The 19130-nt window shown below is 31.6% G+C and overlaps 1 protein-coding gene across 1 annotated transcript in view; it reads left to right on the top strand.

Annotated features, from left to right (window-relative positions):
- The window catches only part of LOC135134376 (paired box protein 5 homolog), a 31389-nt gene extending 21568 nt beyond the window's left edge, over positions 1–9821 (top strand). The window contains exons 3-5 of the mRNA XM_064063031.1: positions 2305–2525; positions 8565–8781; positions 9228–9821. Of these exons, the coding sequence (XP_063919101.1) occupies positions 2305–2525; positions 8565–8781; positions 9228–9709 (920 nt within the window). The 3' untranslated portion in view covers positions 9710–9821. The remainder of the gene's footprint in view (positions 1–2304; positions 2526–8564; positions 8782–9227) is intronic.
- Positions 9822–19130: the final 9309 nt, after the last annotated feature.

Raw genomic sequence — 19130 nt, 5'->3', positions numbered from 1 at the left:
ACAGCAATATGCTTAGACAATAAGATAAGATTAAACTAATGTGTGTATTTATTTTCTCCGTTTTAGTATCCATTCAATTATCTTTTTAAAAACTGTAATGTTTTTCGAGTATTTTTTAACCTAGGGATGATAGCGTTGTAAAATAAGTGTTAAAGGTTAACTACAAGAATGTTTTATATGCATAAAAACTGATGACTACAAAGGATCTGTTTCTGTTATTTAACATTTTTATTGTTGTATAAACCATTTTATATTCCAAACTCAATTTACTAAACTTATTAGACATTTAGTCCCGTTAAATGTGTTGTAGCCTGTTATATATGAAGCAAATGTATAAATATAATTATATTACACATAAATAATTCCGCGTAGCGGTAATGTAATGTACTTTTATCAAAGTAATTACCTACCTACATGTACATTTAAAAATCAGTAATATTTATAACTGTTTATTTAATTTTTTAATTATTTCTTATAATAAGTAGGACTTATAGCTTGAAATATAAAAACTAATCATCTTTGCATTAAGTACGTAAAACCACTGTTAAACAAATAAGTAAATAGTGTAAAAAATTCTCATACATTTGTTTATGGTAAAAATGTATTTAGCCATGTATAATCTTTTTTAACTTTTATTTGCCAAAAATTTTTGGAGTATATAATAGAAAATTGACTATAAGGTAAATCAGTTGAAGGTATTAATCGAGTAATATGCCGATTTTAAACAACTTTGACGCTCCCTGCAACTTTTATATTATTAATATTTATAAACAGCGTTTATCCAATTATGCGTACAAAGAACATATAAGTGGCTTCTGTCTATTGACGCTGAAACAAATATAAATCAACCGACGATTAAAATAATACAAGTACATAAGCATCGTACAAGTTTATTTCTACGTGCATATCTTGCACAAATAAATGAATAATTGAACAGATGCCGGTTGTTCTTCCTAAGCTGGATTGTTGTGAAGGAGAAGGTTCATCTTATCGCCTTCACTCTCAAAATTATACTTTCAAAAATTGGCAAAAGTGTGTAGTATGGGCACAATTGTAAAACTAAAATTTATGTATCCCGTATTTGCATGAAATTGTGATCGTACCTTTTAGGAAAATTAAATATTAAAATAAATTTAGAAACGTTTTAAGATTTTAGAAAAGTATTGTTACTAATTTATCAATTTTTTATAAAAAAATTATTTAGACTTAACAAAAACATTGTAAGTATCCGATTTTTACTAACTCGCCTAAATCTTGTATCAAATTGATTTAATATTTTTTAGCCACATTCCATAGAGAATTCAACAGCCGTTTTCACTTAAAACTTCATTTCGCGTGATCCAGCTCCTTCCACCTGCCAAAGTGTGTCATGAAAAACTTTATGTTGCGTTAGATTTTTTGCCTCCAAATTGCTTGCAGTTGTGTGCAATTACCGAATTAAGATTGGGAAAATAGGTGTTTTTTCCCTCCTGTGGTGAAACAGAAAACGCAAGAGCAGTATCTACGTAAAACTGAACGTCAATTAATTAAAATTTTAAAATATGACTCGTATTTCTCATCAAGAATACATCTCTTTAATTATACTGCCGTTGAGGTTAATGTTAATTTGACATAATCAATTTCGGTAGTGGGAAACAGGTTCTCTACTTCGTTGTTTAGATTTTATCATATCTGGTAAATGTCTTTCCAGATTGTACGTAAATTTATGTACTTACACGACGCCACCAAAGGACGAGAATTAATTATATGCATTCACCACTTGTTACTTTATTAATCAGTGGTGTTAAAGGAAGTGTTTTTTAGCAACTTCCGGTAATTAAGCTCTATTAAAAGCCTTTTTTTTACTATGTTTTTCTTATGCTTATTGATCATTCCTTATTTGCTTAATCAGACACAAAGATATGCGCAAAAAATGACAACCCTTACCAGGTTTTTAATGTGGCTGACTACTCCGTAATATTGATATCAAGCAAACCCATCTAACTTGATCTGCGATTATTATGTTGTGGGTCATTATGCCCACAATAATTAGAGAAGACGGATTCACCTGGTGCATAGGAAGCTCGACACGAGCAGTGACACTCTTTGGCTGTTTGATCTGCAGGTGCTGCCTTGATTCGTTAATAATTGCGCCTAAACACTGAACCTCCAAGAATAACGTTATTAGTATTGCAAAGCTGACGTCTCAAGTGCAACTGCAGATGTAAATTTTTTGAACCTTCAAAGAGAAAAAAGTCAATTGAAGCTTTTGTTGTATACATTATTTTATGATTAATTCACTTTATGAGTTTGTTATTGTTCCAGGTCAGGCAGGTGTAAATCAGTTAGGTGGAGTGTTTGTGAACGGACGACCTCTACCTGACTGCGTAAGAAGAAGAATAGTTGAACTTGCCTTGCTTGGAGTAAGGCCTTGTGATATCTCTAGACAGTTATTAGTTTCTCATGGATGTGTTTCAAAAATACTTACACGGTTTTACGAAACTGGCTCTATTCGACCAGGTTCTATTGGAGGATCTAAGACCAAGGTAAGCCAAGAAAATAACATATTTTTATTTTCACTGGTTTAAATTACAAATATAACAAATTATAAAAAATGTTACCTACATCATAAACTCAGTAGTATGTAGTGAAAACAAAAAAGATTATGAATTACTGTTAATTGAATCTTACTTAAAATTTTTATTTTTAATTTAAGTAATTGTTGACCCCGCATTTTAAATTTACGTGCTTGAATTGTCGTTAAAACGGCTAAAACTGAACCATCAAGTCTTTACAATTTATCTCAGAGGTTACACAACGAACTCCTTATAAATTTTCATAAGATAGAATGGATCACAAAACGCTGATTAAAATCTCTCAATTTACGCCCTCAAATGCTGCATTGTTTATGCTTGCGCAATATTCCTTTATTTTTTAAAATTGCTTGCATAAAATAGTTCAAAAAATTAAGGACTCTTTTCTTTTATCTACCAACATGAAAGCGGCTTATCTAATTTCCTTACAATTAAAATCTCAGGTACTTTATATTTAATGGTAGTTACTTTGTCCGTTTCAGATTAGTTCAGGATGTTTTTGGACAAAGGTAGGCCAATTAAATCTAGTAACCAATTTGCCAACCAATTTTGTATATGCAAAGATTCCTAATGAACAATGATATTATATTAATAAGTTAATGTTAGAAAATCTGACAAAAACTGTAACACTGCTGCCAGCAATTTCACACTTTGTATTTTCCATTCCAATAAGTACGATTCAAATTACAGAAGTAAATAATTATTACTTCAGTATTTAACATTCATAGTCAATAGTCATAGTTTAGCTTTAATAATCTGTATCAATATATTTGACTATATTACCTATGTAATTATTCTTAGCAGTTAACATAAAATAATGAAAAGGAGTAAATAACTGAAATAATGTCTACATCGTTTCTGCACGCTTCTTGTGCTTCAGGAGTGTTCATTCTAGTTCTAGTTGATGGTGCTCAAAATTTGGAATAGATGGTTCAAGAGACAAAAGGAAAACTGTATGTTTTTACAGAATAATGTCCAAAAGGTCACCATCCTCAGGTCAAAAATAAACTCTAATAAAGTGTATCTAACTAAAGACTAAATGACAATTCTGTATACTTAGTATATATGTTGGAACTTTTTGTCTAAATAATGTATGGAATGCTTTACTTAAAAATTTGTGAAGTACATATGCAGTGGAATCCAGAACTGCGGACTAATGAATAAAAAATTATACAGAATAAAATAAAAAGGTCATTTAAAGAATGGTAATACCTGTCTTTTCAATTAAAAAATTTCTGAAATTAAAAAAAAAACATCCTCTGGCAAGTTACGCTTTACTATTTTATTCCATTTCGATTATTTCTCTAGAAAAAATTGAGTCATCAATTCATCATTATCGTCCTCTGATTCTGACTCTGAATCAGATTCACCTAGTGAAATAAATAATGAAAGAAGAATGTCTTCATACGAAAAATTTCTCGTATGTTTTTTCGAGTCGGGCAAAATAAATTTTTCGCTATGTCCACAAAAATGTTGCCACATGTTTAGAGTACATTTAGAGAAAGCTTCAAGCCATAAATTCTCCACCCAATCCTTGGATGAAGGTTGAGAATATACATATGTACTTGTTGTACTAATTCTTACAAAGCCCCCATGCTATTTCAATCAGGTGGAATTGACAATGGTATGGGGATAATCTAATTTCTTGAACACTTTAACATGAATGAAAAATTCATAAAAATTGAGCTTGGGATGGATATGGGTGGGGCTTAATTTTTGGCTTTTTTTTTAATATACATAGTATTCTTTGAACAACACGATACTCAAAAACATATTTATTTCTTGTAGAAAAGTAAGGATTTTGCAATCAAACTCCGCCCCTGCGCCTCACGACGAATAAAAAAATCATCACAATTGAGATAGGGCGGGTGGGCGAGTCTTACATTTTACCTTTTTTTCTTAATATGTGCAGTCATCTTTTCAAGACAAGAAACTTAAAACATGTTTCAAATGGTAAATTTGTATAGGGAAATATGGATTTTGTAATTACGCTCCGCCCCTCGGTCTGACAACGAATGAAAAATTCAATACGATTGAGATCGAAACGGATGGGTGGGGCTTCTCTTTTGGTTTTCTGTTTTAATTAATACATTTAATTTTTTGTATAACAGAACATATTTCACATGGTAATTTCTCGTAGAAAAATAAGGATTTTACTATTAAGCACCGCCCCTCGGCTTATGACGAATAAAAAAAAATCATCAGAATTGATATAGGGCGGGTGGGCGGGGCTTATATTTTGACATTAACATGTTTTGAGTATCGTGTTGTTCAAAGAATACTATGTATATTAAGAAAAAAAGGCAAAATAGAAACCTCGCCCACCCACCCCATCCCAATTGTGATGATTTTTTTTATTCTTAGAAACTTAAAACACGTTTAAAATGGTAAATTTTTGTAAGAAAATATGGATTTTGCAATTAGACTCCGCCCCTAGGTCTGCCAACGAATGAAAACTTCATTACTATTTAGATCAGGGCAGGTATGGGTGGGGTTTAATCTTTGGCTTTAATTTTTTCTTAATATGCACAGTATTCTTTGAATAACAAGAAACTTGTCTTACATGGTAATTTCTTGTAGATAAATAATAAGGATTTTGCAGTTGAATTCCACTCCTTTGGCTCTCGACGATTAAAAAAAAATCATCACAATTGAGATAAGGCTGGTGGGGAGGGCTTATATTTTGCCTTTTTCTTAATATACGTAGTCGTCTTTTCAGAACAAGAAACTTAAAACATTTTTAAAATGGTAAATTCTTGTAGACAAATATGGTTCTTACAATTAAGCCCATGGTACACGAATGTTAAACGCTCACAAGAATTTTGAAAATGGAGAAATTTTCTCAAAATAGTTATTTATGTATTAAGGGCATAATTAGGGAGATTAAGGCACGACGGAATGTTTAAATCCCGACGAAGGAGAGCTTTTAATTTCCCGAGGGCCACAATCAACAATTATGCCCGTAGTACATGCAACGTTTTATTCTGTTTTAGTTTCTAAAATATTTTTAACGAAATATTGAGTATTTCCGGCAAGATTGTGTGAATTGTGCCGATGCGAATTTTAATAGCTATCTGGCTATTATTTTGATATTGTTATGGATACCACGTTGTTTATTTGTTAAATAATTCGATTTTCAAAATGCAAACTGAAGAAGCGAAAAACGTTTATTCAAAAGAAATTTTAGAAGAATTTGAAGTCTGCCAGGGAATGACTTGTGCTATAAAGGCCAATTTATGCCCGCATTTGGGTGCTTACCTATAAACAAGACTATGATCCTAAAATAGAATAAAAGTAATTTTTGCTGCAACATGTTTTTGTTCACTTAAGATTTTGCGACCGTTTACCTTCCTACCTCTTATAACCATTCTGCAAAATTGACATTCTTGAATTCTTCTATTATTTCATAAAAACACCCATTATTGCTGAAACTACGTGTAACTTCAGACAAATAACCTATCATGGGTTGAGATAAAAACAATTCCATAGAATTTTTTTGTATTTCTATTGGTTTGTAGTAAACACACATGTGTAATTAGTTCTTCACTTTTTAATAAGCTTAAAAACCACCAAACAAAAACAGGGCAATAATACGCAGATAAAAGCTCTATCTAAATTGCGGGCGCATATTAATTTCAGCGTGCGTGAAGAGCGTGTAAACATAATCGAGTTTTCAAATAGGCGATAATGAGTTTATTTAACAGAGATTGCAGCTGTGCCAACAGGACATCCACGTAGGAATTAGCCTTAATACCAGGCGTTACAGTTCACACGACCGACCAACTTGCTCATATCTGCGACCATCTTGCATCACTAAACATCAACACCTTTTGTGGTAGCAGAAAAGTGCTTTAATTATACCCGACTCAGAAAGTTAGGATTAGTTTAATCACAGGGCGGCTACAACAGAATATTATATAATAACAATTGATCTAAAGGTATTTAGACAAAACTGAAGCCTAAAGCGTTGATCTGAAAATTTCGCATAGTAAATTTAATTTAAATTTTATAAAATAACATACTAGCTGTGATTTATGAATCCGTCTTGATTTTTTTTACCTCGGACATCCAGAATTTTGGGAAAAAATGTTTTGGCAATTTGTTGTAGGTTTTTGCCATTGCATTGTGAGTATTTTTAAGTTACGCCTATAAATTTACAGTGAGTTGTCGTTCACAAATTGTAATAGCTGACAAACAGACGGACGCTAGCTACATGAGAGACAAACGGAAACAAAGAGCTACTTTTGCATATTCTAAAAGCTATGAAACCTCGATATATAAAATTACCCATACGTCAAATTGCGGAGGTAAAAAGTCTAGTTTTCATTTATTTTTCATGAAACTTCCTAGTAATTTGTTCTCGAAATCTTTGGTGACATCTTCTGTAAATACAAAGGGGTGAAATTTACCACACGTGAATAATTAGGTTCTCATTAGACCGAAAATAACGATACAAAACGAGTATGTAAACAAGAAAGCGACGGACATAATTACACCCCTGTGGTTTAATATAAACATGATTATAATGCCGTGTCGTTACGACAAATTACGTCCTTTTTCGGAAGTTGCGTACTGTTAATGCAATGTCTAATTAATCATTATTATTTTATTTATTGCTTTAAAAATGTGTAACAGCAAATTGTGAAATTTCCGATAAGTAAGACAAATTAAAATTAATGTGGGTCGTTAATAAAACCTCATTATTTTATTATCTAAAATTCAGTTTTGTAATTGTTAGGTTATACTTTCGAGACATGTGAATGTTTGTGGTTAACGGAAGGTTTTACTCGATGGATGGCGCGATAGCACAGGGTTGTGTCACTACAAACACCGGTCTAATGCGACCGCGACACGCGCGAGGGGTTTTTACTGGCATCCATCTCAACTGTCAGCAATTTTCCACTTACTACTCTTTTGTAACAACTTGTAAGACACAAATGTTGAAAGAACAATAATGAAGAGTAGTAATTGTTGTAAACCAACGGGAAAAAATGTATTACCAGTAGGTACATGCTTAACTTCGGTTGTTTATGAATACGTCGATTAAGCGCGTAGCGAGCTGCTTCATTATAATGATTTTGTCTCCTTAAAACTGGAGAGACGACTAAAATCATCAATTAAGCTACAATGGAGCAAAACGTTCTGAATATTATCTTGGATTTGGATATGCCTCTTATTTTGATAATTCTTATTTTATTCCTCACCTTCGCATTAATAATACAACATTTTTACGGCATGACCACCGAATTTACAAGACGTCAGTGCTCTTATACTGGTATAAAATGTGACTATGCAATTTGGATTTTTTGCGGAAATCTGTATGTAGATGGTAAAAAACAAGGCGGATTCATGAATTACAAGTATAGAAGTATGTTACTGTATAAAATTTAAATAAATTAACTTAGGTGCCACCACGGTGGACAATTATAGTGCATAGAATTGATGTTATTGAAAACATTGTGACGATATTTTAATAGAAGATAATAACATACATTATAATGTAAAGTTGTTGAACAAAATGTCTAACAACGTAAAATCGGTTATTGATTATTATTAGTGCTTAAGCTAATGGTACTACTCGGTATCTTAGCATGATAATGGGTTAAAAAATGCATTGAACCTGAATAAAGATTCAACTTAATGATTTTCGATACGTTATAAATGCGAACATGTTTACATTAAATGGTTCTGGAGTAGCAATGGAAAATATTTCAAGTCCCGATAATGAAACATGCATGCAGCAGCACTATCATAGTCCCATCTCGTGTCAATATCGGTGTTTACAGGAAAGGATAAACATATCAGATAGTTTGTGTTGGTCACATCGATCATGTTGTATTATGGGCTTGGTAGATATGTTATTATCATTAGCTAAATTGCACGCGTTTTATTCTTTATTTTACTTGGAGATAGCCACGACAATAATTACAGAATAAATTAACTATTTGCACACAAACTGGTTAATTTTGAACATGAAAACTTTTGTTACAGCAAGTAGCCACCCCTACGGTCGTGAAGAAAATTCTCAGGTTCAAGCAAGAAAATCCTGGTATGTTTGCTTGGGAAATTCGTGAACAACTGATCTCTCAGCGTGTTTGCGAACCACACAACATACCCTCTGTCAGCTCTGTTAATCGCATTTTGCGAAACAGTGGCGTCTGGCCTGATCCACCTGAAATATTGCACCATCCCAGACCGCCACCTCCAGGTCAGTTAAAATTTTAATTACTTTACCTGGTTTCACTTAAGAGAGGTTGCGAACGTCTATAATTTATGAGGTTCATATTTTTAAGATTCTTTATCAAGATGTCTTCATTAGGACATCGGAGGGTCCCATCAGAAATTAACGTTAGATCAAGATTGCCGAAAACAATAAATTGACGTCTTCTTTTAAGTTTGTTCATCAATAACTTAGTAATCTAGATATTTTATGCTGCTTGTAAATCAAACATAAATTGATGTGAAGAAGCTCTCTGATCGATTTATTATATAATTAGGCTTACGTGTAATTGCAATTAATCGTAGAAAGTTTTTAGCTGTTAATATTATATTTCTTCACTGCACGTACTAATTGAATATTAGTGAGCTAATCGTTCAAATATATACATATATAATTAATCAGCATAATCTTGCTTAATCTCAACATTTTTTCAGATTCCCTAATGAGAGGAGAAATGTATTCAAAAATCTCTACAAATCTGAGTTCACTTCCTTACTTTTCGATGCATGATGCAGCTTATTCCACCAGTAACAGATTAGTCGCCCTTCAACACCAACTACATATAGCTACAAGTCCTGTGGATTTACCCCCAGCGAATAATAACTGGTCAAATCTCATAATTCCCTATCAACCCTCTGGCAATTCATCAAATCATCAGATTTTCACTCAAGAGGATAAAGATACCGTCATAACAACCGACACTAACGAAAAACAACAAGATCTGAAAAGGAAAAACCCATACTCTATTGAAGAACTGCTCAAGAAGCCGGACAAAAAAGTTAAGCCCCCTAACATTGTGTCGGTAGGAATTCAACAACCGTATGGTGTGTTTGTTACGCACAACGAGGATTTTGAAGAGAAGTGTGGAAGTGGTGATAGCGATGTAGAAAGAGAAGTTAAAATTGATGTCGAGTGATTTTTTTTAAGTTTATTCGTATCGTCGTACGTATTACTATTTAGGAACTTGTCAACTTTTTGCCATAACTGTACAAATATTTATTTATTTATTTTGTAATATAATTGTTTTAAACAGGAAAATAATTCTTGTAATTGTTTATGTACAAAATTATGTATGTAGGACCAAATAACTATGTAATAAAAATATTAAAAAAATATGCAATAACGACTTGCTACATTTTTAGACCCACCACTGACAAAAAATCACACGGAATAAAACACATTTTCGTACTCTATAATCTGTGGAATTCTAAGATAAGTTGAAACTGTAGGTTATGTCAAAATGATGTAATGTTTTTTTGAACGTTCTTGATGAGTCTATTTCTAGGTGATTCCATTTCCAGAGCGCTTCTAGCTATTCTATTCTTTAATCCCTTTACTGCTGCAGTGAATGTTAATGATATTATATAATTCATTTTATGTAGATTTGTTTTTTAAAATTTTAGTGTCAAATAATACAACAACTATTAACTAATTATTTAATATTGTCGTCCGGTGATGCTTTATCTAGCAACAATTAGCCACATTTCTGCCTACTTTTTAACCTAAGATTACTTAGTTGTCAGTGTCACACATAAATGTCAAAACATGAATAATTCGAGTTATTATAAGTTTAAGAAAGTGCCTTAAAAGGACATAAATAGTGTAGTGGGAATTATCCTATTCGAATTTTCATCAAAATATTCTATTCGATTCGAAAAGTAATGTTACAAATCTTATTAGTCAAAACTTTATGGAAGAAATGGAACTTTCGGCTTAAGAAAAGGGACATGTTTCAGTGTAAAATTATCTTGGATAATAAGAGTGCCCATTATAATACAGAATCAGACATCACCGGAATATTTAAATGTTACAGTAGACATAATATTAGTATAAGAAGCATTAAAGTTCGATTAGACTGCATTGAATTCGTGAGGTGGAACACTTTTAAACATTTTACAAAATACGATAATTACAATATAATATACACAGCAGAAGTGACTGTTCTTTCTGCAAAAAAAGGAATTAAACACTCTCTTTTTAATGAAGCAGCCTACCCTTTCAAAATTTTTATACCAAGAGATTTACCGTCTTCGTACATTCATAAGTATGGCCAAGTGTTTTATGTGGTCACTGGAACTGTAATTCCGTTTATATGGAATGACTTTAGTAATTCGTTTATAGTTTTGGTTAAGTCGCCAGTTGACTGCTTTGCAAGGAAGCAATATTGTGGTGAAAGATTATTTCATAAAGAACAAGTATTCAAACAAACTTATTGTTGGCCGGAAGGCAAACTAATCATGGAAGCATTTTTACCACGGACAGCTTTTCTACCTGGTGACGTTGTTGATTTTAAAGTGATTGTGAAAAACGAATCGAATTATCAAGTGAAAAATATAAAAATACACTTTAATAAGGTAATAAAATTTAGACCACCGACTTTAAAAAGCAAATGCAGGAAGTTTAGTGACACTATTCTGAAACTTGAGAAAGATGGCGTTCGTGCTTATACTGAACGAATTTACGATTTGCGACTGTCTTTTCCAGAAGTGATAGACATACCAAATTTAATGGCCTGCACTATGATGAAGCTTGAATTTTGTTTGAAAATATGGTGTTCAATGCCTCTTTTCATAAAAAATGTCAAAATAGACATAAATTCGGAAATGGGACACTATATTAGTAGGTAAGTCGTTCATTTTCATTTACTATTACATAAAAAATAATGAAGTTGTCGTTTTCTAACAAGTTCATAATCATAATAATAAAGTGGGCAGACCTACAACTTTAACCCAAAGTCTATGTTAGCATGTTCACCGTTTCAAGAACTTTTAAACTGAGCATATTATTTTGAGGTAGGAGAATGCAGTTCAAGCACATTGCCAGTAGACTCTGCTCACATTTTTGATACTTGTGCCTTTCGCAAACTTTCAGACACGTAGGTATATTTTAATATAAAAAAATTACAAAAACCTCAATAGTAATGGAACGGTCACTGCTATTGTACTTTAATTTTACTTTAGAAAAGTAATGAAAACAACAATGTTACCTCAAAAAATATATCTTTCGACTAAATTTAACAACGTCAAAATACAAAAATTACAAAAACCTCAATAGTAATGGAACGGTCACTGCTATTGTACTTTAATTTTACTTTAGAAAAGTAATGAAAACAACAATGTTACCTCAAAAAATATATCTTTCGACTAAATTTAACAACGTCAAAATACAAACTTCAGTAATTAATAAAATCCGTCATTAATAAAAGAAATAGATTGATGCATTTTTTTTTTCATCCTGTATACCTAAGCATTAAGCAGTTTTAATTATTATTATAATAGCGTTAATACTAAAAAATTAAACATTACTGAAACACAGACAGTGCCGCATCTCAGAGAGATTTGCAGTAAGGGTTTATTTCTTACTTTTTTTGATTTTGATGAAGAGAAAATATTTCAAAAGTTTTTCAGATTTAAAAAAAAATAAGAATTTTAGAAATGTACAGATAAAAAATTGAGAATAACGGAAATACGGATACAGGATGAATGGTGAAAATTTCGAGAAAACAAACAAAGCACAAGCGACAGGGTGGGGGGTTGTATAACGGATGTTTCTTTTATTTGACACTCTAATTTTTTTATTCTTAACGATAAACCTGTAGTTCTTTGAGCAAATTTGTATCATTTTAATAGATCTATGAGGTACTTCAATAAATGCCGCATTAAAAATTTATTAACAATATTTAATTGGTGTTCTGCAAATTAGCTTTTATGTTTTAATTACAAGATCAATAAATAAATCAACAAATCTAAAAAATTTGTACGAATGTGGCGGTTATTTGTTTAAACTTCAGTAATTCACTTTTATATTAAGAAAAATACTTTCTAAGTATAGTAGACCAAAAGGTATAAGGTTATATGACCATCATAAAATTATCCCATTGTGTCGAAGTTAAGTTGTTTCAATAGACAAGGTTTTAGGGTCGTAAATAATGTGTCCACTGCAGCTCGACCGGCTGTTGAGGTTTCGTTCAGGGGCGGCTTTCACTAAATATGTAAATCCACCACTCCATTATTTCTTTATTACCTGGAGCTGCTGAGAGTTCCGAAATAACCGCTCGGTTTGAAAGCCGGCCCTGTTAAATGTGAGCAAGAAATGTTTAGAAGAAGATTTATTGCAAACCGGTAAACTTAGTGTGAACCACACAAAGGGGGTATTTCTTTGCGGTCAACTACTTTTATGATGGTCATATAACCTTATAGCTTTTGGAGTAGTGTACGTGTTTGGGTTTCTACTTGAAGAAGGTAGTGTGCACCGAAACACGTACACAATAAAATATTGTAAACTCAGAGAAAGTACTTTTCTTGATATAAAAATGAAATATAAAAAACGATTTTGGATCTAAAAACTAATTTTAGTGGTATCAAATTACCACTTTTACACTGTTATTAACATAACGTTATGTAGTATGTAGTATGTAATGACAACAATTTTTTTACAACTTTCATATTTATTGTCTTCCCAGTTTAAAGTGGTTGTTATGATAGGTCCATTGTGTCGAGGTCGATGATGAGGACAATGGAGTAAATCCCTAACTATAAATAAAAAAGTGGTCGGTTTCTTGCAGGGCCGTACTTTGTTATTCAACTCATTTTGTTCATCTTGGTGTAATAATGAGGTGATAATATTTATTATCTTGTCATAAAAACCACTTTAAACTAGGAGTACAATAACTTCAACACATAACAATGTTATATAATACTGTTACACTTATGTAATGTTATTGCTCTAAAACACTATTATATTATAACAACAACATAACTCCATCATAAAAATATTATATAACATTATTATACTAATGTTATATGACTGTAATGTTTTTTGTAACGTCAAGCAAACTTTGTTATAATTTTGTTGTGTAACATAACAGCAATATAACTACGGGATATAACACTGTTCTGTAGATTTTTGTTAAATAACTGTTATAGTTTGTGTTGCCTGGGATGTGATGCCAACAATTTTTCAATTGTTTTTCAAGCAACTAGATTTTGAATTAAATGGAAATTTTTTGATATATTTTACTAAATAATTTTTTTATTATAGATCTTAGAATATTGGTTGCTTTTGATTTTTTGTGGTAGAAAAATTAAGTTGACGTCATTTCCGGTTCTATCGGAAGTGATAATAGAAATGTGTGGTTACTATGACATAGATCTTTTAAAATAATACAAATTTGCTCGAAGAACTACAGGTTTATCTTTAAGAATAAAAAAAGAGACACCCTGTGTAGGGGTAAAAAAGATGGGTATCTAGATATTAAAAACATATAAAGAATAATATAAAAGGAAATATTACTAGAATTCCCTCAAACATATAAGACGTTTATGACTTCACACTAATTTGACTCCCATTATAATTCAATAGGCCGTCACAACAGGATGTCTTAAACCCGCTCACCGATACCTAGCTGCAAAGACCTTTTCTGGTAAAAACACAGGGCAGGACTGAGTTTTGCATTTACCGACAACTGCGCCTTTCGATTTTTTATTTAAAGTAAAAACAAAGTAACTTTGTGCTCAATCATTTTTTGTTACGGCAAATTAGTTAGAATTTTGACATACACAACTATTTACTTATTAACTACTACTGCTTATTTATTGATCGAAATAGTCACTGTCATCATCACTCGATTCTTCTAAATTAACAATTAACGGTTTTATCAACCGTGCCCTGTACTGGTCTTTTCCTGAATTTATTCTTCAAGAAGGCACTGTGTTTTGTAGCTTCTGCTACAAACCGCATTTCTATTTACAAATACATGTTTTCGGATCATCGGCAAAATTTTTTGCTACAATATTTCGAAAAGTATTTAAAAATAAATTGCTACAAAAATACTAATTAAATGGCCTATCATTATTAATTTTTATTTATTTGTCACTATTTAGTGTAAGACAATAATTTTTAGAAATTTTATTTATCTATGCATTTTTTATTAAAAAAATTAAGCTTGATAAACCTGTTTTATAATTTGTAAATAAATTTAGTTGTGTTATTACACTTCTTTTCAATTTTTGGAGGATATGCAACTGCATATCTCTGCATATATTAATAAAGTTACAGCATATTTCTCAAAATTTTGCTGCATACTTTTCGCTCTCTAGTCATGTATTATTTTTAATATAACAGCAGTATGAATGTACCCCCTGGATTTGAATGAAACAAAATACGGTGACATCGTTAAAATTATTTGATTTATCAAAAAACTTTGTGGACCAGTTTTCTACGATTGCGATCGTACTTATTAAAGATTTTATGTTTTTTGCTTTCATTATCTTAATAATATTTTCAAATGTGCAGAATAATGATTAAATAATTAAGGTACGGAAGAAACGTTAAAAACAAAATTACTCTTAGTCCGGTCCTTCGCGTCTCGGCCCTCCCTGGCACGTGGCATGGTTTACATTTACTAAGCTTTATGAAAGGTCGGCTGTAAAGTACTTTAAACGCCAAAGCCATAAACGCCTTATAGATTTGAGGAAACTATAAGATAAAATAGTTGAAAAATATTTGCGCAATGTCTTATCGCAAAAGGAATGTAATGTGTAGAACTAATTGAAAAATTGAAAATGATTTCAATGCCACAATTAGAAAAAATATGTACAGCTTTAAAACAAGAAATAAGTAATAAAAAACTAAGAGTGATTCCCAATAGTTATATTTTAACAAAACGAGAACTGTCGTTATAAAGTATTAGTTATATTGGATGTACTCGATTACAACAGCAATAAAATTTATATATTTTGTTCTCTTACCAACGTTACAAAGTAATTAAAGAAACTGAGGTCGTTATTTACACGTGCCAGAGGGTTAGTAGCAAAGGATAAAAATGAAATTAAAAAAATGATAAGATGCTTTGAAGTATATGTGAAAAAAAAAGAACTGTTTAGGTAGAAAGAAAGTGCAAATTAGCAAAGATGAGGTGTAGTAAATATGAGGGTAATTTGATCATATGTAATTTGAATTTATTAATAAAATTGTGGTGGATTAGAAAAATATGAAAAAACAATGAAAAAGGCTATGAGAGCAATATTGAAAATAAGCCTTAGAAAAATAAAAACAAAAACAAAAATAAAAACTCACCAATAAGAGCAGTAAAATTGTAAATATTTACAAAAATGCTGGAAAGAAAACAAAAAAAATTGTAAACATTAGCTAAAAAAATTACTCAAACAGTCCAACAAATATTGCTCCCGTGAAAAATTATAAAATTTGATTTTGTAGAATGTTACTTTTTCGTAATAACCTCCACGGATTAAAAACAGTATCGAAGGTACTAGTCACAGTGTAATAGAAAAAAAGAAGGTTTTACCTTCTTAAAAAAAGGACACTTGGGGCCCCCGAGAAGGTTTCGCCTTCTTAAAAAAAGACATCTGGGGCCCCTGATAAGGTTTTACATTTTTAAAAAACATAGTTGGGACCCCCGAGAAGGTTTCACATTCTAAAAAAAACATTTGGCGCTCCCGAGAAGGTTTTACATTTTTAAAAAAGACAGGGCCCTCGAGAAGGTTTCACATTATTAAAAAAATATATTTGGCGCTCCCAAGGTTTTACATTTTTAAATAAAGGGGGGCGTATTCTCACCTTTTTGAGAAAGTGGGGTAATAAATTATAAATATTATAAATAAAGAATTTGTTATGACGTGATAAACATAGATAATATACCACAATGCGAGAGAAAAAGAGAAAAAAAAAACGAAAAGCCAAGTTTGGTTTCGAACGCGCGACATCCCGTCTCCATTCCTGACTCGTAATCACTAGACCCGACCGGGATTCCTTACGCTAATGCATTAAATGGTAAACTGTTATTATATTGTGCATTATGTTTTTGCAAAAATTTGGACAGGGAAAAACTCAAAGCAGATTCGTACACCACACTTATAGGACTATCTTTTTGTATAACAGTTAAATCAAATAAACAGAATTTTTTAGAATGACGTCATCAAATTGTTGGTGGGAATGATTAGCAAAATTTTGGTTACTATTTAACCATCGACATGGTATTTTTAATATACAAAATTTGACAACAATTAGTTCAGCAGTTTCGGAGACTACCTGCCTAATAAAAATGGATACAGACACCAGACAGACAAACAGACGGAAACGGAAAACTAATTTTTGCGTATTCTAGGGGTCATGAAACGTCGAGAAAATATAAAGTGGCCATTCGTTCGATGGATTCGATTACTATATGTACTTCCTTAGCTTACGCTTGGAAAGTAGAAAGACAAATATTGCTATAGAAATGGACATGTTTTTGTGAAAATATAAAATATAAAAGAAAATGCAAAAATATGTAAACAAAGCAAACGTAAATGACAAAGATAATATAGGCATAGGCAAAACTGGAGAACTCAGATTTAGTGCGATAGATAGTGTCGAGTACAGGAATATCGACAGAAAACGTAAATTAGACAAAACATAATTGTGATATTGAAATGTGATGATGAAGACACAAACAGGCGCGGATCCAGGGGGGGGCACTGGGTGCAATTACCCCCCCCCCCCTGACACACGATCGAGGTACTTTATTTTGACCAATTTCAAAATTTTGAAATCGCATTTCATTTTGTAATTACACTACAATCTCTATAATCCGAACTCACGATTATCTGAACATCCAGTAATCCGAACCGAGGCTGTTTGAAGTCGATACCTCTCTCGAACAAAAACTCTGCAATTCGAACTGCACTTGAAAACATGCACCTACTTGCAAAAATGACGCAAGATCTTTCTGCACATGTTGTATGGAATATTTTAAATTTTTTAAAAATTGCGATGTTTCAATGCACTGAATTAATTAACTAATTCTGGAAAAAAGGTTGAAGTTATCGAAAAAAATGAGACCCGAAATCTATAAGAGAAAATATTTAGTTAAGTTTCGAAAATCGTCGAAAATGGGTCGAAATTTGCATGAGGAAAAAGGTTCCTAAAAATTCTGAAAAAATTCAGGAATATATATCCTGATGTGCTGATTCCAGAAATATAGCATGTTTATGGTAACGGAGCAATATTTTCGGAAAATTCGCTTTAAAATTAGAATTTTTCGAAATGTTTAAAAATTGCGATATTTGAACTGGACGATTCTGGAAAAATGGTTTAAGTTATTGAAGAAATGAAGCTAAAAGTGACTTCTGATGCCCAAAATCTACAAGAAAACGTATTTAGTTAAATTTCGAAAATCGTCGAGAATGGGTCGAAATTTGCATAATTGAGGTAATACGAATACATAATGGAAAATTTCCTTTTTGAAAAATTCATCTAACTATTCTGAAAAAATTCAGGGTATAGATCCCGTCGTCTTTATTCCAAAAAAATTGCGTGTTTATGGTCACGGAGTAATATTTTTTTAGAAAGTATCTATTATTATCCATTGTTGTTTAAGAATTCTTTAATTTTGTTTAATAAAATTTGGGTTTATTTCTTGAAATTTGTTATCAGTTGTGTATGAAGTTGTTATTCAATTCCCTTTCAGATTTTTGGAAAAATCGCTAATCCGAACAAATCGTTAATCCGAACACACCTTTTTTCCAATTATTAGGATTATCGAGGTTCTACTGTACACTATACGTATAAGAAAAATAACCAAATGTCACCCATGTTATGTGAAAAAGAGTATACTAGCTAAAATTTTATAATTTTTTTTGTTTAGAACGAATTTCTGGGGGATAGGTAAAGTCGCACAAAAATTGTCCCCCCCCTAAACGAAATCCTGTACCTATCCGCGCCTGGACACAAAGAATTAATTTTGGTTTGCAACAGAGAAAATAATTTATAGAATTTGTGGAGGGAACCAAAAGGCAGTAGAATATAGAAACTTAAATTGAACTTTCCCCAAATTATTTTTTTTTTTTTGGCTTGCTGTACCCCTTAAAATGTTCAAAATATTTTTAGGAGAAGATGATGCCTTAATCCTAGGATAAAAATAAATTTATCTAAAACTATACTTCTTATTAGCATCCAAAACTTAAATAACAGGTTTCTGAGAGCAATTTTTTTTCCATAGGCAGATGATGCCAAATTTTGTTTTCTGTTTTTCAAACGATTTAACCTATTGCCAGCAGACAACACCAAGCATAATTAATATACTAAGTTCTTCTGCTTTACTTTAGTAATTTATACGTATATTCAACAGAAAAATACCAAAACGCAATACAGAAATATCACAAAAAAAATTGAAAGAATGATAAAAGACGCGTGCAATCAAAGATGATAGAGGGAATCTTTATTTAAAAAAAAATATTATAAACGTTTACTACGTGTATGTAGTCTAATAACTGTGGCCGAAAAATGATATTCTAGTTATAACTGTTTTGATCTACCTTACCTAATAAATTAATAAT

The sequence above is a fragment of the Zophobas morio genome, unplaced genomic scaffold (assembly GCF_036711695.1).
Source record: "Zophobas morio isolate AGI-343-1 ecotype UQ-CSIRO unplaced genomic scaffold, CSIRO_AGI_Zmor_V1 ptg000023l, whole genome shotgun sequence".
Classification (NCBI taxonomy): domain Eukaryota; kingdom Metazoa; phylum Arthropoda; class Insecta; order Coleoptera; family Tenebrionidae; genus Zophobas; species Zophobas morio.
This window is presented reverse-complemented; position numbering and strand designations above follow the sequence as displayed.